Source organism: Haemorhous mexicanus, chromosome 4 (assembly GCF_027477595.1).
Source record: "Haemorhous mexicanus isolate bHaeMex1 chromosome 4, bHaeMex1.pri, whole genome shotgun sequence".
Classification (NCBI taxonomy): Eukaryota; Metazoa; Chordata; class Aves; order Passeriformes; family Fringillidae; genus Haemorhous; species Haemorhous mexicanus.
Genome location: NC_082344.1, coordinates 1,784,706 through 1,808,228, shown reverse-complemented (window position 1 = coordinate 1,808,228; position 23,523 = coordinate 1,784,706). Strand labels below are relative to the sequence as shown.

Genomic DNA, 23,523 nt, shown 5'->3' with positions numbered 1-23,523 from the left:
CGGCGGCCGTCGAGGGCGGGCTTAGATGGCGGCGGCCAGCTGATCCCTCGTGTGCTGCGCTCCCGCTGCCGGTGCCCGCAGCCATGTCGGGCCGCCAGGGCAACAAACTGCCCAGCAACCTGCCCCAGCTGCAGAACCTCATCAAGCGCGACCCCACCTCCTACACCGAGGAGGTGCGGACCGGGGAGTGGCTGGGGCGGGCTGCGGGATGGGCACGGGGTACGGGCGGGTGTTGCTCAGCTGCTTCTCTTCCTTGTGTGTGCAGTTCCTGCAGCAGTACCACCACTACCAGTCCCATGTGGAGATCTTCACCTTCCAGCCGGACAAGCCCAGTAAGGAGCTGGCCGAGCTGCTGATGTTCCTGGCGCAGGTGAGTCCGCGGGCCCCAGCCCCGCAGTAATGGCTGGGGCAGCCTGTGCTTGATAGCGGCCTCAGTGATTGTTACTGATATACAATTAAACTTGCAGCTTGCGCGCCCCTTGCCAGCCTTGTGAGGGAAGCGCAGGTGTGCTCTAGAGCCTTCTCTTGCTCTGTCCCTTGTAGGTTGCCCACTGCTACCCCGAGCACATGGCCAGCTTCCCGCAGCAGCTGAAGGAGCTGCTCTCCTACCACCACACGGTCCTGGACCCCGACCTGCGCATGGTGAGGCCGCCTTGGGCTCACCCTGCCCTTGGTGTGAGCTGAGAGCTTGGGGTTGGCTTGTCAATGAAGAGAAGCTGGAGAGCAATGTGAAATTTGGGTTCTCTTGCAGACCTTCTGTAAGGCTCTGATCCTGTTGAGAAACAAGAATCTAATAAATCCCACGAGTTTGCTGGAGCTCTTCTTTCAGCTGCTGCGGTGCCACGATAAGCTGCTACGGAAGGTAAGGTGTGCTGACAAAAACCTGCATCTCCAGTGGGTTTTGACCAACTTGCCAGGGTAATGCCAGAGCAGGCAGCTCCTCTCTGCTTGGTTGGGAAAGCAAAGTTTAAAATAGCTCAGCAGTTAGAGAAGTCAGTGCTGGAGGCAGGGCTCCAGCTCTGTGTAGGACTAATAACTGAGTTGTGCTGCTGTAAACACCTTGCTGTTGTAGGCTTGTCCTGTTTGGGATTGAGCAGTGTGGTTGTGATTGTGTCTGCAGGTGAAAAACCTGTCTGTCAGAACAGGCCTGAATGAAGCAGGGGCAGGATTTGAAGCAGCATTTGATGCTGTTCATTGTCCTCCTGCTGTACTGTGAATTCAGTATGATTTTCAAATCCATGAGTGTCCACAGGATGCATTCCTGTGCATTCTCAGAGGTGATCAGCATTCTCAGAGGTGATCAGCTGGCCTGTGTCAGTGCTTGGGCACAGGGTGCGTGTCCCTGCGTGTGTTACTGTGTCATCTCTCCACTTGCAGACCTTGTACACTCACATTGTGACGGACATCAAGAACGTCAATGCCAAACACAAGAACAATAAAGTGAACACGGTAGGTGCTTTGGCTTTCCTGGGTACTTGGAACTGTTGTGGAAGACCTCTAAAGACTTGTTTTCAACTTGTTTTGTAGGCACTGCAGAACTTCATGTACACCATGTTGAGAGACAGCAATCCCACTGCTGCCAAGATCTCTCTGGATGTGATGATAGAGCTTTACAGGAGGAATATTTGGTGGGTCTGGCAGGCTTGTGTCCATTTACCATTTGTTGTGGGGCACACGGGCATCCTTTGCGGCACGTAGGACAAAACAATGCAGGGGACAGTGACTTAAGTAGATTTCCTGTTGGTAGCCCACTGGAATTGTAACTTGTAGTAAGGAATTTAGCTGAGAAGAAATTGTCTTGTGTGAAGTGAGTTACTTAAATATTTGCTGAGAACCAATTTTCTGAGGTGAAATTGCCAGACTTGAATTAAGAAGTGGCTTGTTTTTTTCCAGGAATGATGCCAAAACAGTCAATGTCATCACAACTGCCTGCTTTTCAAAAGTGACCAAGGTGAGAACAGAAATCACTGATACAGTGGGTGTTACTTTGGCTACCTTCTTCATGTGGATGTAACTTAATATGCCCTTATAGCAAACAAACATCACTGATTTGTCTGTTGCTTGTTTAATGCTCAAAATAACCCTCATGGGAGGAGGTGGAGTTTGGCAGCTTACCTTGTAACAAGTGTAGCCTGGTGCAGGGAGTGTGGATGTTCTTTTCTCTTTTGCTCTTCAGAACAGACTGTCAGTATATCATCTCCTTAATATCAGCACTGCGAGTCTGTGGTTAACTGAGGAGAGCAGCTGGCCTGACTGAATATTGGCCCTTCTGTGGCTCTGGAGGCTTTAAAAACTTGTCCTATGGATTGAGACAAGGTCTTAACCTATGAAGGTCCAAAAGTGGTTCCATTTATTAACAGTCAGCCCACCAAAACTGAAAACCTAACCAGCAGAGTTATATGAATTAATGCAAGCTGAGAGTTCTGAGCATCACCTTGGCTCTCACCTCTGTAGGGCCTCATGACAGTGTTGACATGGAGCAACTGCACTGAAATCATTCTGCAGGATGATATAAAGACAATTGGCAGCTTTGAATTTGGCTTTATGGCAACTCAGGTGCTCTTTGGTTCTGATTGCCTCTGAGCAATGATGGGCAGCTATAATTTTCTGTGTTCGTAAAACACTTGTGGCTTTCAGGCTGTAACTTGGTTTATTTTCTGATCAGATCCATGCCTGTTAAAAAGAATGGCTAAGTCTTTGCACAGCTTAAGGTGTGGGGTGGCTGTAAATTCTGTCAGCTTGTCCCACATGATCTCACTTTACTTTTCAGGTGTTAGTTGCTAGTCTGAAGTTCTTCCTTGGGAAAGATGAGGATGAGAAACAGGGCAGCGAGTCGGAGTCTGAGGTGGGTGTTGTGACCAAATATTTCTCTTCTCTGGTTTTCAGACCTGTTATTGGTTCTGTCATCTTGGTGGCTTTGGTTTTGCCAGTCTGCCTCTGTGCTACTCACTGTCCTGTCTAGCTGTCTCCAGATGTTGGTGTGATTCACAAACAATTTCAGTGTCTGCCATCTGGCCCCAGGATGTCTTTGCTGTCTGTTAAAAGATGAATGCTAAGCTCTTTTCCTTTTAGATGCTGGTACCTATGTGTTTTGATGCTTATGAAGGGGGATAGTTTTCAGAGTATGTGGTACTGAAAAATATTGGTGGTTTGTTTCTGTGCTTGCCATTTGAAGCCTGGGTTACCTGAGTGTTGTGTTCCTTTCCCAAGGATGATGGCCCCACAGCCAGGGATCTGATGATGCGCTATGCCACCAACAAGAAAACCACCAAGCGCAAGAAGAAACTGGAGAAAGCCATGAAGGTCCTCAAGGTGAGGAGAGGGCTGTCTGACTTCCTTGGATTAATCTTCCTAGTACAGAAGTCCTGGTGTTTCCCTGCTTGTTTAGCTGCAGATGGCAGATAGTGCTGTGTGGTTGAAAATGGGGATAGTTTTTAAATTCTTCTTGAAGAGGTAGCCATGTTTTGACAGCAGCCTTGAAACTGAAACACTTGCCTTGTAGTAAGAGAAATGTATTTTACTCTTGTTTCCATGCAGAAGCAGAAAAAGAAGAGCAAGCCAGAGGTGTTCAACTTCTCTGCTATTCACTTGATTCATGATCCCCAAGGTGAGTGTGCAGTGAATTCTTAGTGCAATTTGTGTTGATCTAACAGCACTTGATTTGGTTGTTAGCTGTTCCAGTGAACCTCGGGCATGTCTTTTTCTCATATCAACCCATAATGTATCCTAACGTTCAGTTTTCAGTGCTGACCCAGTGCTTATGATGTTGGGGAACATCTGCTGGTTGCTTCTGCTGAACCTGTGCACAGCAGGCTTTTTAGGCATATGAGTAGTGAAATAACCTTTTGGAATAAGTGCTTTGGTCACCTTGAATTTCTTCTGTTAAAGGGCACTGGGCCTTGAAAATAAGAACAAATCAAACTGCCTCTTGTGACTGTAATCCCATTTGAGTTCTGTGTTGTGCTTGTTCAGTCTTGTGCAAAACCATTTTTGCTTCTACCAGACTTTGCTGAGAAACTGCTGAAGCAGCTGGAGAACTGCAAGGAGCGATTTGAAGTGAAGATGATGCTCATGGACCTAATATCCAGGCTTGTTGGAATACATGAGGTATGTACTGGGATGATTTTAGCGTGGTCTGTTGGTAGCCAGCCTGGTTTGGTTGTGGGCATGTTCCTGCCTTGTGCCTCTGGAAAATAAGGTTTAATTTTTCTGTATTTCCAAAAGGGGGTAGGGATGGGTGAGGGAGTTGTCAGTAGGCCTTGTGGAATAGCAGTGGTACAGACCTCGTGGTACTAAGTGAGCACTCCTAGAGAAATCAGTTGGTTTGGGTTAGAGGAGCTGAACCTAAAGAATAGAGGAGAGCCTGGTGCTTCAAGACCTTCCTGGGAAGCTGCTCATGCTGACCACAGAGTTGTCAGATGATGCTGAACAAGAAGGAAACTGCACCTGGAGGATTTTATGTGGACTAGCCAGTAATAAAATATGAGCACTGAATTAAGTGAAGAGTAATCCAGTGCAAGCTGGGCATATAAGGATTTAAGTGGTAAGGACTAAGTGCAAAGAGACTGCAGCTGTGTTTATTTTGGTGCAGTTCATTTCCTTGTCCCACAAATATCAAACTCAACACAGGAGACAACATTTTGCTCTAAAATCTGAGGCATTTTGGGAGCACACTAGAATGAGATGGTCTTACCATGTATCAGCTTATGAAGGTGATCTCAAGTTCTAGAACAAGAAGATAATATGTTGCTATTTGCCTTGCAGCTTTTTCTTTTTAATTTCTACCCCTTTGTTCAGAGGTTCCTCCAGCCCCATCAGAGGGGTAAGTAGCTACTCCAGGTACTGCTGATCCCTCATGTCTCATGTCCAGGCAGTTGATAGGAGTGGCAGTGGACATGGGCAGGTAGCAGTGGTTGGGTGGGAAGCAGGAGTAGTCCAGTGTGGACAAAGAAAGTAGAAGTTCCTGACTGCCGAAGTGCCAAGTGCTTTGGACTTCCGTGGAGGCTGTGTGCCCTCAGGGCTCCTTACCTGAGAACCTGAGCAAAGGAATAAAAGGAATCTGAGTCCCTAATCCTGACCAGCTAAGCTAAGCATGCTGCTTGCATTTACTGGGGTTTGACTGAAGTTCTGGAGCATTTCCTTTTGCTTTAGCTGGCTGTTGCGGCTGGGTGGAGGCCACAGGAGGTCCTGATGCTTGGTGGGAGAGGAGAAATGGTTGTCCCAAAGAAGTTCAGGCTGGATGGTTTTGGGCCTGACTGAGCAGCTTGTTGAGTTGTAAGGGATGTGTTTATTGTCTGGAGCAAGCTGCAGCAATATATTTTTGGCATCTTCTTCCTCCTTTTCTTCCAGAGGTGACCAGGATTCTTCTGTTTGCTGCACAGGCTTCACATCAGCTGGTACCACCTGAGGTCAGTGTTCTACCTGTGATGGTTATTAACTGGGCAGCAGGGCACCATGGGAATGCAGCTGAGTGTGTGTGTGGGGAGGGGGAAGGGGAATTGGGTCAGATTGGGTGGAAAAGCTTGTGGCAATTGCAGCAATTTTTGAAAGTTCTGAGGCACTGTTCATAAAGGGGGGGAAGATGATTGTTTTATTTTCTGCAAGAAAACTTGTGTTTAGAAAATATTTGTGGGCTGTCCTGATGTGTCTTTCTCTGGAAAGGGATGTGTCTGTTAATAACATCTAAGTGTGTTAAGTTTTTATTAAATATGTGTGGGGTTTTTTTATTTTCAGATTATCCAGTCAGTGTTGATGACCATTGCCAACAACTTTGTCACAGACAAGAATTCTGGGGAGGTCATGACTGTAGGGTGGGTACAGAATTGTATGAGTCATGTCAAACTCCAAATGTAGCATGTAAAATACATGCTTTTTTAAAACCACTTGCTGCTTATACCTGTTACTTGTGCTATGCTTTCAAGAAGCTGCTTGAGGTAAAAGTATGTTAGCTTCCATGTTCTTTGTTTTTGCTGTGAATATTTGATGTTCTCTCTTCTTACACTGTATGTTGTATAAATGCTGTATAAGGTTCTTCAAGTTTCAGGTAATTCAGTCTGTAAGTGGCACTTTCTCCTAACTGGTGTTGAGGAAATAACTCATTTTCCCTATTTTCAGAATCAACGCAATAAAAGAAATCACTGCGAGGTGTCCCTTAGCCATGACTGAAGATCTGCTGCAAGACCTTGTTCAGTACAAGACGCATAAAAATAAAAGTAAATATTACATGGGTACCACTTTGAGATCCTTTTTTTCCTGTGTTGTGATCTTTAGTTACAGCCTTTGTGCAAGTGCTGTCCTAATTGGTTTTTACAGGCTGAGACCACTTGGAGTGTTTGGGTTACATCTCTCTATTTGGAGTGTGTAGCTGAGACACAAAACATCAAGGGTAGTTACCCTAGGGGAATTAGTTGACAAAAACAAAGCAAGAGAAGGGATTGTTAGGAAGAGTTAGCCCTGAGGAAGTGCTGTGTTCCTTACCAGAGAAATCACAGGGAACCGTAAGCTCAGAAGGTGTGAGTCAGCTGTAACATCTCCACACAGCTGGAGATCTGTGTGGGCTTTAGGTTTGCTCAGAGTTCTGTTTTTTCCTGACTCCATCCTTTTCTTGTCAGATGTGATGATGTCCGCCCGAACTCTGATACACCTGTTCCGCTCTCTGAATCCAGAGATGCTGCAGAAGAAGTTCAGGGTAAGCATTTTGTGTGTTGTGCACTCACTAAAAACTGATGTGCTCAAAAATGATAAAAATTGGTCTCAGTATCTTCTTGAGAATGGGGTGAAATATGTGTTGTTCTTCTGCCTGCTGCCTTTGGACATGGTGTGCTGTCCACATTTCGTCAGTTCGCCTCCATCTAACTCATGGTTAGGTTATGCTTCTGAAGTTCAGCTGTTTCCCAAGAAACATTTCAACTGGAGTTACTAAACTGTGCCACATGAAGTAAGGAAAGGTCTTTGGAGTCACACCTTCCTGTTTTTCCAGGTATTTTCATGGATTGGTGGCTATTACAATAGCAGCCTGCTTAATGTGAGTTTTGTTCATGTACAGGGTAAGCCTACAGAGGCCTCAGTGGAAGCCAGGATTCATGAATATGGAGAACTGGATGCCAAAGACTACATTCCAGGAGCAGAAGTACTGGAGGTTGAGGATCAAAAGGAAAAGGGAGGAACCCAAGAGGAAGGTTGGCCTTTTTTCTTTAGTAATTCTGGTTTGGGCATCACCTTCACTAAGGTTTTATGTGGACATGGAACCTGGTGTTTGTGCATTTTGTTTCCTGCTGTGCTTTGGCTTGCACGTGTCTATCCTTGAGTAAGTGCAGTTTGTCACTGGGGTTTGGTACTGTTTAGTTTTGATGGTACACACTGGGATGGGAAGCAGAGGGACAAGCAGTACGGCTGTGAACTGTGTTCAGCTTCTCGTAAATAAAACCTTTTGTATATTGTAGAAGACCAAAATAATAGTTGGGTATACTATTTGGCTTATTGAACTCAGTTCTTGTCTAAATACTTTACACACCCTGGAACCCCTGCCAGAGTCAGAAAAGAGATGGAAGAGTCTTGAAAAGCAAGGCAGGGTTTGGTGAATGAAGTCAGAGTGCCTTTAAGATGCTGCAGGAGCTGTGCTGGAGGAATGAAGGCCCTGAGGGGACAGGCTGTGTAGTGATGGCTGTAACCACTGGGCTTGGCTGCTGCAGCTGCTGACTTCAGTACCTCAGCCAGCACGGCAGTCAAGATCCATGCTTTGACTGGCTGAACTAAGCTGGCTATAAACCACAGTACTTCTCTTGTTGGGTTGGTTTAGGTGGCTGGGAGTGGGGAACATTATTGCTGGTCAGGGTAATCGGTGTCTGTTACCTCCTGTGGTGCTTTAGGCTGTCCCAAATGCACCTTGTTTTCAGGATCTTGCCCTATAGATGATGACTGAGCTTTGCAGAGCATAGCATGGATTGTGTCCTGGGACAACATGCAGTTAGGAGATAAGTCAACTAAATGAAAGGCAACAAGAGCGGGTGATCAAAGCATCAAATATGGCCAGTCTGGGTAGTGAAGATGAACTTGTGTTAACAGCCCTGTACTTGTTCTGTGAGCAGATGGCTGGGAAAGCGCTAGCCTGAGTGAGGAGGAGGACAATGACGATGGAGAATGGATTGATGTGCATCACTCCTCGGATGAGGAGCAGCAACAAGTAGTGAGTTCCTAGTCTCTACTATGCCAATTACATAGGAGTCTTGTTAATCACAGAGCAGATCCTCTTGCTCTTCACCCTCACATAGCTGCTCTGAAGTACCTATCCAGGCCTTCAGAGTGAGCTGTCTTGAAGCTGTGAAGTGCTGTTCAGCAGTGCTGCTGAAGTACAAATGCTGTTAGGGTGGGAGGGAGAAGGGGGAATTATATCTCAGGGCTCAATGCCTTCAGACCTGTAATCATCAGCTGAGAGCTTGTATTCCCAAAATCTGGTGTGCATGCACTCCATTCAGACACTAGATGTTGGATATGAGACAAGGAGAAATCCTGACATCTGGCTGTGGCATTTCCCAGCAATATTGCCGTTGCATGATGAGTATTTGGGAGGCAAGGATCATGGATTACAGCTCAGGAGTGGGGTGCAAAGCTCTGATTATTTTGTACCGTTTTCTTCTCCAAAGGCAGAAAAAGTGAAAAGCATGCCCATCGAGGAACGAAAAGCCAAAGCGGCAGCAGTCAGTACAAGCAGGCTGCTGACTCAGGAAGACTTCAAGAGAATACGTCTTGCCCAGCTTTCCAAAGAACTTAATTCTGCACCTGGCAAAGCTGCCAAGCGCAAATATATTGAAATAGATGATGAAGAGGAGGAGGAGGGCAGGTAGGATATGGGCTGTTGAGAGCTTTTTCTTACATGTCCTCTACTGATTGAGCTCTTCATTGCTGCAGGGCGCAGAGCTCTGCTGTTTATCAGTGTTCCCTGGTGACATCCAGAGCTGAAATGGGTCCTGGGCTGGGGGTTGGCTAATACTGGGGAAAAAACGTCATAAGGAGCTTGTGGAAGGTCTGAGACTGTGTGTTTGACTTGTTCAGGCCAAGAGGCATGAGAGGGAGCAGTCTGTAGCAGTAGCTGCCTGTTAAAGCTCCAGTGTTTCTTAAACTTGGTGAAAAAAGGATTTGGAAAATGAGTGGGTGACTTTTGTAATGGATATCCCAAGCATGAGGAGCATCCTGAAGGGAACAAGAAGTGTTTGTATCTAAATTGATGGTCAGACAGGGGCCTGGAATGGGTGAGAGACAAAGGGTCTTGTTTTCCTTGCCAGCTGAAGTTTTGTGTGGTGATGTTTATTGGATTTGTGTGTAGGGGGGAGTTGCTTTCACTCAGAGATATTGAACATCTGCATAAGAAGCCCAAGTCGGACAAGGAGACCAGACTGGCAACTGCAAAGGTGAGGAACTGGCATGTCCTGTATCCTGTCCTTCTGGGTTTGGGTTTGTCTTGTGCAGGAGGAAAGGCTCAGGCTGCATATCTAAGCTAGGTGTCCAGCTGCCATGTGGGTTTTGAGAGGAGATTTGTTTGGTTCTTTGCTGTTGCTTCTTGGCTGTAAGAAATTAACAGTCTGCTGCTGGTCACATGTGACAATGAAAATGCAAACAGACCCAGTTTGCACTGTGACTTAAGCAATACAGCCAGTATGGGAGTAGTCATGTATGAATACAGTCATGCTGAACCCAGAGTTGTTGTTATTGCCATAGAACCTGTTAACATCAGGCAGTTTGTTGATAGTAGGTAAAGGTAAATGACCCCTTGTTGCTCTATTGCACTGTCTGTTCTAGGCTGGAAAAACAGACAGAAAAGAATTTGTGAAAAAGAAAACCAAAATTAACCCATTTGCCAGCTCTTCTAACAAAGAAAAGCAAAAGAACAAGAACTTCATGATGATGAGGTACAGCCATAGTGTCCGGACCAAGAACAAGCGTTCCTTTAGGGAGAAACAGGTAATGTTCCATGTTGGAGATGGATGGGGCAGTGTGAGCAGTGATTTGTGGTACTGGTGTGCTGCTGCCTACCCTCTGGCCTGAGGTGTTGCTGATGTAACTTCAAGCCTGTGGCTTGGTCTGCCTGAGTCCTGCCCTGGAGGAAGAGCTGCTTTGCAGATTGTTCACTTTCCACAGTCTGACCTTTCCCTTGTTACTGTTCTGTCAGACTTATCTGTCCAGACTATCCTCATCTGACCCATCCAGTAGCTTGTCACAAATGTTCCTGAGGAATAGATGCAAAAGCTGTTCAGAAAGATTGCTTCAGTTAAACAGTAGTTTGACATTAATGCTGCTCTCAGTGGTGAAACCCCTGCCGTCTAGGGTTTTACAAGGTGTTATTTACTCAGCTCATCCAAATGCGTTCAAGAAACTTGAAAATAATCCAGTGTCCAGTTTTTTCTTCCCAGATGATGTTTTGTTTTTACAAGTGTTTACATGCAGCTTGAGCTTTTAGTTGTTTGCAGGACCATACACCTTATCCAAGTGATAGTTGTCTGCAATTTCTTGCCTCAGGAAGGGCAAGACAGAAGCTATTAGTAGACTCAGTAGAGAACATCTGAAGCTTTTCTGTTGGTCAGGAGGATGTGGACTAGTAGTACATGTCCTCTGTACATGTTTATTTGGCATCATTCTGCCTCACCTCAGTTAAGGCTGACAACATGGAAACCAGCTCTCAAAACACACACAATAGGCTACAAATGAACAATCCAGGCACTTAAAAAAAGCTGCTGTTTACAGTCACACTTGGCACAGTTATTCTAAAAAAACATCCTGAAGGATTTTGTCCTTAATGTTTCAAATTCAAATGTAATGGCTAAACAGTATTTATTCATACTTTTTTCCTATGAAAGTTAGGTTGCATCCCCAGTCTGTTAACCATAAATGTTTTGAGTTGGTTGGAGAATCTTAGTTGTATGGTGCTGCGTTCTGCTGCACATTTTGGTGGTAAGATAAAATGTCCAGAGCTAGCTCCTTTACTAGAAGCTACTACTGCATCACAGTACTACATGTTTTAAGCTACTACTTCAAACATATTTTAAGTACAGTAATATCTCTTTAGGGTGATAATGGCACTTGTAAGAATTCCTCCTTCCCCCTTGAAAAGAATTTTGTAATACTCCTTCCAGAAACACCAGTTTTACTTACTTACCTCTCAGCTGAACTCTAGCTTTCTAGATAGCTTCTGTTGGAAGTGAGTCAGTAGAGTAGTTGGTTCTAATCTTCATTGTGCAGGATTTGGTAATGCTGAGGTCTTTAATTGTACTGTGGAGTTTAGGTACATAACCTCCCAGTGTTTCTGCCACTCTAATTGTTAGCATTTGCATTGCTTTCTGTTTGAGCTGATGAGCTCCTAGTGTTTTTCTCTGAGGTTAAAGACATTGAGAAGAGTTCTGATGTGGTAGTGGTGTGTTCTCAGTTATGCTCCTTACCTGAATATTCCCGTCTTGTTTTGTGATTAGCTGGCTCTTAGAGATGCACTTCTGAAAAAGAGAAAACAGCTTCTAAAATAAATGCTGGAAAGAGCTTCATCACCCTTGGAGAAGTCGCCCTGGAAATGCTGATTTGCACCCACCATCACCCTGAGGGAAAGGAGGACTGTGGTGCCTTACAGATTTAGCTCTGATCTGTTTGGAAATGCAAATGGAACTCTTGTGAGCTGGTGGATATGCATCAATAGGACACAGGCCTTAGTCCTTGGAGGATTTTAATTTGTTTTTAAAGCATTCTAGGGAAGAAGGCAATTATATTTTTTTTCATGTAATTTACTTACAGTGGGTTTTGTATGTGCAAGTATTAAAATACACAACTGTGTGGTAAAAATTCTACTTGAGGCAGTTAACTACTAAGCAACAGAAAGAAAAAAGAATGTTCTGGTCAGTCTATAAAGCATATGGATATAGTGTCTGTGCCTGTCTAAGGGGAGTGAGTGTACAGAAGGAGTGAGCTGTTGTTTGAGCAGCTGGCTTTGACCAGTTAAATAATACCAAATTCGACTGTGATGCAGGTACAATTAATTCAAGCCTTGTGGGGAAGAACAGTTCATTATGACTTGCTAAGAAAAGAAAAATGGAGATGGGGCTTGTTGTTGCTGTTTAAATACAAAAATAACATCACGTACCAGAGAAAAAAGGAAATGTTTTCCTGTTGCGGTTGTGCCTTCTGGTGGGACTTGGCAGTGACTCTTGGCAAGTACTTCCAAAAATCATGTGCGTGTCTGGATTCTTTAAGGTTGAACTTGTGCTTTAGCCTTGACCTCTGTTGGGACCATTAATGGGTTCTTTGTACCTTCCCAGCCACCTGTTTTAATAAAGTTGATCAAGTATTTATAACTTGAGAGAGTTATTTATACCATCCTTTTTCAAAGTCTGTTAGAAATGGATTTCTTTGTGGGGCAGAAACCAGTGCCACATGTACGGTACAATGGAAATGCATTTGGTGGGGTGCTTTTTTCCTTTTTTTTTAGGAAGCCAGATGAATGGTCATATCCCATGTGGGAATTGACTCAGCTTAGTTATTTGTTGAATATGTATTTGTAATAACTTTGATTCTTTTATATGTTGTGTTTTGGTTGTTTCGTTGTCAAACTGCTTCCTAGAGCAAAAAACCTTAGAGAGCCTTAAGGGAGAGAAGGACAGAATAGGGTTGTTTGTGGTTTTTGTTTTGTTTTTTTTTACAGCTCTCTGTTTCATTCAAATTGCATGTTCCTTCTGAGGGAAGGCCTGGGATTGGTACTCAGCAGGGAGAGCAGTAAGCTCTCAGGTGGAGAAGCAGGTACATGTGAGAGCCGGAGTGATGGAGAATGGAGCAGGGACTGGAGCCAAAGGTAGGGGGAGGAGAAGGAAAGTACGATCTCTAAACCACAGTTGTACTCTGGGGGCGTTTTTTCTGCTGAGCTGTTCCTTTTCTTGGGCATGTGCTCAGAAACCAATAACCTCTGACACTGAAAGAGTGGTAATTTTTTGCCCCCGCGGTTGAAGACAACAGTCTAGTCTCCTCTCTTCCTGCTTCTCCCTTGTTTACAGCCTTGCTGTGTCAGCCAGCATGCTGACAGCTCTGCCAAGCGTGGCTTTGTCCCCTCTGCCCTTGGTGTGGAAGCGACACTTGGACCGGTTTTGATCAGAGTGGCCCAGCAGCGCCGCCGGGGTAATGCACACGTTACCCGGTGCCATGTACCTGCTGCTCGGTTCGCTCGGTCCCGTGTCTCACGGGACGCTGCGGGCGGGCGGGCCGTGACGCCCCGGGGCGGGCAGGGCCGGGGCGGGCCCTGCGGCGCGGGGAAGGGCGGGCTGGCCCCGGGGCGCCGCTGCCGCTCCATCCTGTGCCATGGGCTGCGGGCCGTGGGCGCTGCTGGCGCTGCTCTGCGGGGCGGTGGGGGCGACGGCCCCTCTGCGCTGCAACGTGAGCCTGGACAGCCCGGCCGAGGAGCGCTGGCTGCCCGTGCTGCGGTACTTCGAGCCCGCCTTCCTGCGCGCCGCCGTCCAGCGGATCATTGAGTGCGTGCGGCCGGCCGGGCGGGGAGGGGGGACGAGCGGGGCAGCGCCGGGAGGGCTCCTGGAGCAGCGCAGGGATGCTGGCTGTGAACCGCTGGCCCGCTCTCGGCTAACCCCTCCGGTGTGCCTTGCAGCGAGAGGGTACCGAAATGGGTTCACCTGGTCATCCAGCCCATAGCAGCCGAACTGGAGCTTTTCATGCCGCAGCCCTTCGCGGGAGAGATTGCGGGGATGTGCAAAGCGCTGGGCATCAATCTCGGAGATGGAATCCTGCTCAACCTCGCCTACGAATCCACTGCGTAAGTGCTGAGAACTTACATGGTCTCATTCAGGTGAGCGTAGAGCTTCAGTTCAGCGTGGGAGAAGGCACGTGGTGGGTTACTTGCTCTGTTGGTTCTGGGACCGCTTCATCTATTCTGCCCGAAGGTTTCCTTCTCTTTTGGCAGATGGAATGCTGAATGGAACGAGAAACGGTCATGTTTTCTCTTGGGAAGTACGACTAATATCTGTCATATTTTGTGTACGTTCATATGTATAAACGTATTATAATCCAAAAATCATTTTTGCTGGTAGGTTATGTCCATCCAAAAGCAGAGATCATTTATGTTTGAAGGTGATGTAATGTTCTCTGTCACTTAAAAATTGCCAAAAAGGAGGGTAGACTAATTAGGTGCTCTCTCATAAATCTGAGTTGAAGTTACTACTAAACTATTTTCTGGATGAAAGTTCACAATGGCTGTGTAATATCACTTCCTGATTGGAACAGTAGAAAATGACTGTAGTATATTTATGGCAGCAAAAAAGATCTCAGTGAAAAAATACTGAGTTTCATTGTCTCTTTTTGCCCTAGAAACACGGTGCAGGAGAATAATCAACACTTGGTGTTGGCTCTGGGGAGCCTAAAATATTTTTCCGTATGCATTTTAGCAAATACCAAGGCATATGGCTCCTTGTTTGCATTTGGATTCTTTTTTCTTAATGTGCAGTACTCAGTTTATCATGTTTTTAGTAAGGACTAATACTGAATATGATATATTTAACTGCTGGCTCTTTTAGTGTTTCACAGAGGATACTTGCCATACTTTGACCTGGTAAGGCCCCTGAAATTCAGTTTCTTGGCTTGGATACTAGAAAACCCCCATCAACTGGCAATAGCCTACTTGTGTGAAGAACTGTTTACCTTGGTATTTTTGAGAGGCAGAGTTATGCATCACTGAAATGATCAGCTCAAAACGACAGAGGAAATAAGTTAATTCCCTGCTAATGCAGTAGACTCCACCAAAAACACCTGTTTTGATGTAACTGAACTTGTTATACCAGGAGTTAGAGCAGTCTTCCTGTTCTAGAGGATAGTCTGTTATTGAAATGGCTAATACATGAAGCAGTTTTCTTCAGTTTTATTGCTGGGACTTAATCACGAAGTAGGTATATTCAAATTAAAATTATAAACAGTCCAAATGGAAATTAAATCATCAGTATTAACTGCAGGAAGTGTGACACTTTATGGATGCTTTCAGATGTTAGCTCTTCATTATGGCTTACACAAGTGAAATGAAATAATTATTTTTCCCAAGTGGAAGTGTTTCTTTCTGCTTGCCTTGTAATTTCTGACCTGCTGTGGACTGTGGAATGGTATTGGACTCCTCTTTGTTTAGTAACATCATTAAAACACTTAGCAGAGCATTCAACTCAATCACTACTGAATTGTTGAGCTCCTGCAGCTAGAATATTGCAAGCAGTGCCAGAGTTGTGCCTTCAGTCATTCCTTGCTCTGTTCTCTTCGCAGGTTCTGTACCAGCATTGTGGCTCAGGATGACAAAGGCAACATTTACCATGGTCGGAACCTGGATTATGATTTTGTTGATATATTGAGCAAGATCACACTGGATGTGCAGTTTATCAAGGGTGGGCAGGTATGGTCTGGGGTTGGCATGGCTGGGTGGCGTTCTGTGAGGAATGGGACAGCCCCATAGCTGCTTAGATGGGGGGTTTAATGTAGGAATGGGGTTCCCATCCCAAATCTAGTGAATTGTTAGAGCAGCACACTTACGCTCCAGCAGTGTGGGATGAATGCTGATTTTCTTGCCTTTCTGGACATCCAGTTTTTGGAGATGGACTGGAAAAAGTAGAACAGCTTAATCTGGTATTGAAGACATTATTTCTAAGAGATGCTAAAAGAAGAAAATGTCAAGATGCTAAAAAAAAAAGATATATTAGGGAATATGGCAAAGAGATCAGTTTTGGTAGGAACCAGTTCTAAGGTGCTTGTTTCTCTGTAGGCCTTGTGAATTTCTGTGACCAGTAAGTGTGTTTTTAGACCAACATTTCCAAAAAGAATTCGTTGCTAGTGCAGTATTTCGAATCCGATATTTTTTTTAATATTCATTAGTCCATTTTGTAAACAGAAAAGTTACTGTTAGCTGCTTGGCAGTTTAACCTGAGCAGAAGTCTTGCAGCTGTCAGTGATCGCAAACAACCGAAATGCTGTCAGTTTGAGGCCTCAGAGTCACTTTACAGTTTACTTGGCATGTTTTCTTGTAACTGAAGGTGCAGTATGTAGGTATGAGAGCTATAGAAAGAAGTACAGGCTGCAGGTTCCAACTGTGTTCTGGAATGCTCACCTGCTCTCCTTTCTGGTTTCAGGTCGCATACCAAGGCACCACATTTCTTGGTTACGTAGGCTTATGGACTGGGCAAAGCCCACACAAGTTCACAGTCTCTGGAGATGAACGAGGTAAAGGGAGTGCCTTCCACGGTAGATGTTGTGTGCTGTTTTTGTTGGTTGTTGCCTGCCCTGGCCTTTTTCTGCCAGAGGGAGCAATGAGGTTAAGGTTGCCGAAAAGGATCTCAAGTGGAATGCCTTGACTTGCCCTCAGGGGGTGGAAGCACACATGCCTGGTTTTGGCCTGCTGTGTAGGGGAAGGTATTTGGCAACCCTGTCACCTGAGCTGAAAGTGTCAAAGGATGGGGAAAGCCTTGGGAATGCTGTAAAAGATGTGGTGTGGTCAAGAGCCGCCATTGGAGGTGGCAGAAGTGGGGGCTGAGATAGCAAGATGCAGTTTGGACAGTGAAGAAACCGTTCCTTTCCTGGTTCTGCTGTATTCCATGGTTGTTTGGCCTCATGAGGCAGTTGGAAAGAGGGGGAAGATCTAGGGGAAAGGCAGCAGGCCTTGAGGGAATGCCAGGAGACACTGGAAAGGCAGTTAAGCAAGATCAGTAGTAGAGCAGGGTTGAGAGATGCTGCTAGTGGGAACTAAAGCTTGCTGCGGTGGGGAAGGCATGGGAAGGACATTGCCTCGTTCATCAAGGCTTCTTTCAGTTAGACAAGTAGTGACAGTTAAGTCCCACTCCAAGCTTGGGAAGTTGTCTCCATTTCTTTACCCTTTATTCCTTTTAAGAAGCTGATACTGTGTTGTTCCTTATGAGGTGACTTTTAGAACTGGCAATAATGTATTCTCAGAACCAACCTCTAAAATGTTTGTTTTTCCCTTGGCATGGTGATAAGCATTTTTCTTTTTAATCTTGAACAGTGTGTTCTTCAACTCCTTAGCTATGCAAACAATATTGACTCTGTGTTCCATCAGTACATTATCTCTGAGTAGGGATTCTGCTATGGAGCACTTGCACCTCTTGCTTCCTGTTTGCTTTGCTAAGGCTGCCTTGTTGGATTCACTAAATTATTTCCATAGTTTACACTCACACTGCTTCTGATTCCAGAGTAGTTAGTTAATGCTTTCAAAACTGGGGTGTCCTGGGCTGATGCTTACTGGGGCAAACTGCTTTTAGTTCTGCTTAAAGGCAACTGTTAGGTGTTTGAGTCTCTTGAAAGGTCTGATTGAGGAAAGCTTGTGTACCAAAGTCCTGTGGCTCTCCAGATCTGATGTTCACTCCACACATGCTGCAGTTGTGTCCATGGAGTGCTGCTGACTGCTTGCTGGTTCATCTGAAGTGAAAGCTGTTTTCAGTTCATTTCAACTGAACTACAAATTGAGGGAAGTGAGCATAGGGCTCTTGGGGAAGCAGGATGACTAAATCAGGATCAGGGTCTATCAAGTGACAAGCAGACTGATTTTTTTTTTTTTTTGTGCTTTGTGAAGTGTGTTTAAATAGTAACAAATTTGGTCTTGGTTTTGCACTTTATTATTCCCAGTAACACAAACACTATCTCTACCTCTTTTTTAGCTGTTTTATTAAATCTGTGAAATTATTCCTGTTCTACTATTTCAGTAAGATGAGTAATGAAGTGATTATTATCATTCCTGTCATGACAGGTCTGAGATGGTTTCTGCACAGCAGGGGTGTTAATCCAGCTGCTGTGCTGTCAGTTGGAATTATGTTGTCTATATATATTTCACCTGAAGGTTGTGCTCCTTGTTGGCACTTTATACTTCTAAGTCTAAATTGTTTATACTTAGTGCTGATAGGCACCTACCCTCACTGTATATAAATGACATGTACAGTAATTTTTTTTCTCCCCAGATGGTGGTAGATGGTGGGAAAATGCTATAGCTGCTATCTTCAATAGGAATTACCCAGTCAGCTGGCTTGTGCGAGATGTAAGTGCACTGAGTTGATCTGACATTTCACAGTTGTACCACGTTTGTCCTTAAACATCTAGTAAGTTAGAATCAGTGGCACAGATTCCATTTGATAAGCAAATGGATTTCTCAGTAGAAACTAAGTGTGGACCCTGTATTGACTAATGAGGCGATTCCGGCCCTTTCGGAGGGCGACCTCCAGTGCCAAAGGTCCTGGAGAAGCTGTGCCAAGACTTCCTTCCTAGAGAGTGTTTCAACTAGCTGTGACTTGTCATATCCAGTTAAGACAGCTGTATTCCTAGATGGTGAATACCTGTGCTGGGGCTTATTTTATGCTATTTGTTGTTTATTAATATTTTCAAGTAGCACTTTCGAGTAAGTTACCATTTTCAGAAAAGCTGGACCTTTATCTTTTGAACATGTCCCAGTGTTTGTTATTGTGCTTAACCTCACTGTCATCTCCTTTTTGTGTTAGACCCTGAGTGAAGCAGAGGACTTTCAGTCTGCTGTTCTCAGACTGGCTGGCATTCCCATCATTGCTGAGGTTTACTATATTGTGGGAGGCATCTCACCCAAAGAAGGCATGGTCATAACGAGGAATAGAGGAGGGCCAGCAGATCTCTGGCCTCTCGATCCCTTAGGTGGAGCGTAAGTAGGAAAAAAAATACTTGGTACTTGGTTTTTGCTTCTCACATTCCCTTCTGAGTGACTGACTTAGTGGCATGACTTCCTTGAGAGATCCAGGGCACCTCCTGGCCATGGTTACAGCAGGAGATAAGGGATCACCCGTCCTGCTCCTGTGTTCCATAGTTCATGGTAAAGGATGTTACAGCTACCAGCATGGGGCCCTTGGGCTTGCAGAAGCAGAGGGAGTTGCCTTTTGAGGGAGTTTTCTCCTTTTGGCAGTATAGGGATACTGATTGTTGGACTTTATGCATTACCTACTGAGTCACCTGTTGTTTGCTTATGTGCTTGTTGCAGGTGGTTCCGTGTGGAGACGAACTATGATCACTGGACTACTCCTCCTCCTTTTGATGATCGCAGGTAAATTGATTGGAAGCTCTGTGGGGAGAGAACACGTATTTTGGAAGTGGCTAGAGGTATGGGCAGGTGTTTGCTCCTTAAGCAGGCAGCTCATTCAGCTCCTGTAAAGCCATTTTGAAGGGAGTACATGTGGTGTAGAGCAATACTCACAGATGAAAGGGTGTGAGACAGTGATTAGAGTAATGAGAGATTGCCAAGATAATGCTTAGGCCAAAAACTTGCTCAGAAAGCAACATTTAGTAGGAGGTAAATGACTTAGATCAACAGTGCCAGAGTACTGGATGGCACTAGGAAGGTGCTTACATGGAATTTTTAGGCTGTGTAGTGTGCAAAAAGGGATTGGCATGTTGCTTCTTGGTACGTATTCAACGGAATAGTAATGGGAACCTCAACACTGTGAGATAAGATCCAGTCACACATGTTGGGATTATTTTAGACCAAAGCAGGCATTTCAGTGTCAAGGCCTTTAGTAAGAAGGTGTTTGTGTTGGTGCTTTTTAGTCTTTGGAACAGACAAGTGTGTTTAATTGATAATGTGTTGCTTTCCCGCAGAACTGCAGCCATTAAAGCTCTCAATGCTACTGGACAGCACAACATCAATTTTGATACACTCTTTAAGGTATTTCTCAAAATCTGTATTGTGAGTTGCTCTTTAAGTTCTTTGAAAAAGGAGAAGTGTTCTTTCTTCAGGGATGTAAAAGCTGTGCTTTATTGTGGGGAACAAGATTTACTGCACAGCTGTCTCTAGGGGGGTTGAAGACTGAAACTTGTTCAAAATGCTTCTGGACTCCTATTTAGGCATTTTTAAACAGCTGACCAATTCAGGTGCAAAGTGTGGGAGGTGAATCCCATCATCTTTGTGCAGTTTCTTATTTCAAGCACAGGCACTTAGTGTTAGACCTTTGGTGACCTTTGGGAATTGCAATGTCTTTCAGAGGGCTTTTTTGGAAGTACTTCAGTAAAATGGTCTGATGTTTAAAAAAGGTGGCAAGTCCTTCACTTGATATTATTCCTTTCATAACTTCATCCTACTGCTGTTTCTAAATAGCCATTTACTTCCCTCTTTATCTCCCCAAATGACAACTCTTCCAACTTTCTGTACAGGTGTTGTCAGTGAAGCCAGTCTTAAACAAGTAAGTATTAGACTGAGAGATGTTCATCTGTGCCTCCTGCTGTGCCTCAGGCCACTTGAAAGTACCCCACAAACTTCTTTAGGATCTTCCTTATGTCTCTGATCCTGTGGTTTCCCAGCTTAGATTTTGGCTTGTGCTCGTGACCCTCGACTTCCACAACACCATTCCTTTTGGGTCTACCACTTCAGTTAGAGAACTGCACTTGTTTGGGCTCAGTCTGGTCATGGGAAATTGCTTTGGAGAAGTGAAACAAATGACTCCTTTGGAGGAGCAGCTGGATGTCACACAGACTCCTTTGCCCACTTTTGAACATTTTTGGTTCGTGTTAACACTGACAGTAGCTTTTTAGTGTTCTGATAGAGGTCTGATTAATTTGTAATAAAGGAAGTGGGGTAAAGCTTTTAGATACAGTTTACTGGATTTCCAAGAGATGTATTTCAGTACACCATTCTCCCGTGCTGTTCCAGAAATTGCACTTGTGCAAGTGATCATGTTATCAAGGTTTACTTTTACATGGAGCTGGGTCATATTCTCTGCATCAGTCGTTGTCATTGGAGCTTGGCAATGGCTTCCTCTACCTCTCCTCTGCCTTGTTGATGTGAGGTAATGGGGAAAGGAAAAGGTTGATCTCAGCTATGACATAGATACAGTATTAATTGTTTAATACAGTTCCTCTCTTGTGCTGTGTGGGGGAATGAACACTAAAAATCAATGCCAACAGTCTTTAATCAGTCTCTTTTCCTAATCCTTCTGTACCTAAGCAGAATACTTGTTTTTCTAAATACTTGTCCTGCTGCCTTTGTAGCTAGATGGATTCCCCCTCCTGCCTTTGAGATATCACTCACTTGCTGTGTTTCTCTTTCCCTGCAGTAACACAGTGTACACCACAGTCATGAGTGCTGCGCTTCCCGACCGGTACCAGACGTGGATGAGAAGTGGCGAGTGAAGAGGTGGGAGTGGCAGAGGTGTAAGTGGCATCTGTACTTACACAACCATGGCAGCTGCAGAGTCGCTGAGGGACAAAGCATTGCAGTGGCACTCTGACCCAGTCTGAGTTCCTCATGCTGCCTGTTTATTGCCCTTGGATAAATACCTTCCTTTGGTGTTTTAGAGGGAGTTAAATACTGACTCTCTTAGTGAAATGCTTGGAGAATATCTTAGGGTTTTGATCAGAGAGGAAGGGATGGAAACTGCAACCTGAGGGCAGAGGTTGCCTCTGGGTATTTTTTGCCTATTTTTATCAGCCCCACTGGGGAACTTGCTTGTTGTCAGGTGGATGATAACAGGAAGCCCTGCCAGAGGGAACTGAATCCCAGCAGCAGGGGATGGTGCACTTAGCACTAAAAAAAATGAACTTGGTTGGTAATGGCTGCTCACCAGTGGCTGCATGTGAGCGGCATCCTTTGGGGGCTTTGTCCTCTGAATGTACAGAATAAGTTCAGGCTCTTGAGCTCATAAGGTGCCACATGGGTCAGCTTCAGAGAGATATTATGAGAATTACTGTGCCAAGAAACTGGTTGCATGGCCTTGGCAAGAGCACAAGAAGCTGTATTCCAGCTTAAAGAGTTTTTAAAAAATGCTGTTGCTATTATATTTGTAGCAGTTCTGTCAGATCTGATTTTAGCAAGAATAATTCTTTCTAGCAATTGTGTAGAACTTGTTTTTCACTTAACTCTGGACCAACCTGTGCTCTCTTGCCTGTTTTTCTAGTTCAACACACTGAGTGAGAAGCTGAAGCTGTGCAAGACTAACATATGCTTTTAAAATCACTCCTGGGAGCAGTACAGTGGCTTGGGCTCATGAATGATGTGAACCATTCAGGAAACAGTGATTTGTTAAGTCTTCCAAGTGTTGCAGGTGATCCTGTTAATGACCTGTAATGGAAGTTTGAAATTTCTTGTAATTTAATTGATGCTCTAGTAGATGTTGATGAGTAAAAATGGCTTGTATTATTTTTGGTATGAGTTGTGCAACTGCACTGTACTTCTGTGCTGACTAATAAAGACCTTTTGTGATTTACATAGCTGGCAAGTCTGAAATAATTAAATAAAAATATTCAGCTGATAGCTTCATGTATCAAGGCTTGTGTGGTTACTTCTAGGTCCTCATCCTTTTCCCACATCTGTGAGGAGTTGTTGATCCTGGGCCTAGCAGGGGCAGATGCAGCAGTCAGCAGCATTCACAGCTGTAGACTACAGAAATCAGGAGCTCTTTGAGGAATTGTGGTGATGCACTTTACTCCTTGGTAGATGAGAGGTGGTGGTGTTGGGTAGCAGTGATGTTAAAAAAGGATTGCATTTGTTTCTGTGCGTTCAGCTCAAGTTACCTGCAGTAAAAGCTGACATCTTCTTTTACAGTGCAGAGCAGTGGAGCTTTTGTCAGGCTGTGCTGTGACTGTGTATTGAGTTTAGACACTTAAGTGTACTCCAGAAATACTGAGGGATTTGTACAGTCAAGGTCAGTGGATACCTTCAAGGAAAGGCTGAAAGCGACCTTCTTCACTGGATAAAATGTCACCTGTGTGAAGGTGACAGCACCACTTGCAGATCCATGCCATGCTGTCTGTGGTGGGTGTACATTGGTTATGCAAACTGCTCTGAGAGCACCTTCTGGAGCTGAGGGCCCTTTATCTTCTTGTGCTGAGTCTCATAACCTACTTACCTGCATCCTCTCCTCTTGCCTGGATACAAGTGCTGCAAGCTTTGCCTTGACCCAGTTTAGACAGTGATGTACAGCAGCCAGATGATAAATCTGAAGAAAGAAGAGTTCCTGGAGCCAGATTTTAAAATGCTCACTATCTTTGAGATTCCAGAATGCCATTGCTTTAATTCAGAGTAGGCATTGATTTGTGATCCCACCAGGTTTTCTTGACATAACAGCTGCCCACAGCTGCAGGATCCTTACAGGTGTGCCTTTGTGCAGTCATCCTGACCTCTGCAGCATTGGGCTGCTGATCCTCTGGCGGGGGTGTGCCCAGATGCTCAAGTACATAAATGTGGCCCAATGTTTCTTTTGGTGTGTACAAACAATCTGGCATGTCTAAGTTGTTCGTACCTAGGAATATTCAAGAAGCAATTTGCTTTCACTCTTGTTTGTGGCTTGGCAGCTGTTTGAGGTTAGGAGGTTTAAACAAGTGAGGAATGTAGATTTTTTTTCGTTATAAATCACTTTCTTGAAAGTCTTGCGTTTTCTGTGGTAACCAACACTCCAAGAGGCTGACTGCCAACAAAATAAAGCATTTCTGCCACCTTGAGTGCTTTTCTGCTAACCCACAGCATCTATAACTTCCTAGTTTTAGTTTATTGACAAGCTAAAAATT

The 23,523-nt window shown here is 44.8% G+C and overlaps 2 protein-coding genes across 5 annotated transcripts; both read left to right on the top strand.

The window, feature by feature from the left end:
* On the top strand, positions 1–12,329 carry SDAD1 (SDA1 domain containing 1). The gene is made up of 22 exons (XM_059843567.1): positions 1–173; positions 266–370; positions 544–642; positions 752–862; positions 1,378–1,449; positions 1,528–1,628; positions 1,894–1,951; positions 2,771–2,845; positions 3,211–3,312; positions 3,538–3,607; positions 4,004–4,107; positions 4,765–4,822; positions 5,350–5,408; positions 5,734–5,810; positions 6,115–6,212; positions 6,612–6,688; positions 7,046–7,178; positions 8,088–8,185; positions 8,643–8,839; positions 9,323–9,407; positions 9,796–9,957; positions 11,460–12,329. Exons 1-22 carry the CDS (start codon positions 84–86, stop codon positions 11,508–11,510), a joined length of 2,082 nt encoding a protein of 693 aa, XP_059699550.1. The 5' UTR covers positions 1–83; the 3' UTR covers positions 11,511–12,329.
* A 944-nt stretch (positions 12,330–13,273) lies between these two features.
* Positions 13,274–22,270, top strand: NAAA (N-acylethanolamine acid amidase). Of its 4 annotated transcripts, none has more exons than XM_059843556.1 (11): positions 13,275–13,493; positions 13,625–13,789; positions 15,277–15,403; positions 16,134–16,224; positions 17,970–18,046; positions 18,504–18,676; positions 19,010–19,072; positions 19,624–19,690; positions 20,176–20,204; positions 21,075–21,154; positions 21,915–22,270. In XM_059843556.1, the coding sequence occupies exons 1-10, from the start codon at positions 13,324–13,326 to the stop codon at positions 21,148–21,150; spliced, it is 1,038 nt and encodes a 345-aa protein (XP_059699539.1). In that variant the 5' UTR covers positions 13,275–13,323; the 3' UTR covers positions 21,151–21,154; positions 21,915–22,270. The 4 variants fall into 4 exon arrangements, 2 of the variants coding, with proteins under 2 accessions (XP_059699539.1, XP_059699538.1); XM_059843555.1 differs by having other exon boundaries at positions 21,075–21,171; XR_009486102.1 differs by lacking the exon at positions 20,176–20,204 and having other exon boundaries at positions 13,274–13,493.
* Positions 22,271–23,523: the final 1,253 nt, after the last annotated feature.

Excerpts from the sequence above, each read along its gene's own strand:
- NAAA (XM_059843556.1), top strand. The coding sequence starts at position 13,324 with ATGGGCTGCGGGCCGTGGGCGCTGCTGGCGCTGCTCTGCGGGGCGGTG. Across the intron at positions 13,494-13,624 it reads GCCGTCCAGCGGATCATTGA|CGAGAGGGTACCGAAATGGG; the intron begins GTGCGTGCGGCC and ends TGTGCCTTGCAG. Across the intron at positions 19,073-19,623 it reads CCTCCTTTTGATGATCGCAG|AACTGCAGCCATTAAAGCTC; the intron begins GTAAATTGATTG and ends GCTTTCCCGCAG.
- SDAD1 (XM_059843567.1), top strand. The coding sequence starts at position 84 with ATGTCGGGCCGCCAGGGCAACAAACTGCCCAGCAACCTGCCCCAGCTG. Across the intron at positions 8,186-8,642 it reads ATGAGGAGCAGCAACAAGTA|GCAGAAAAAGTGAAAAGCAT; the intron begins GTGAGTTCCTAG and ends TCTTCTCCAAAG. Across the intron at positions 8,840-9,322 it reads GAAGAGGAGGAGGAGGGCAG|GGGGGAGTTGCTTTCACTCA; the intron begins GTAGGATATGGG and ends ATTTGTGTGTAG.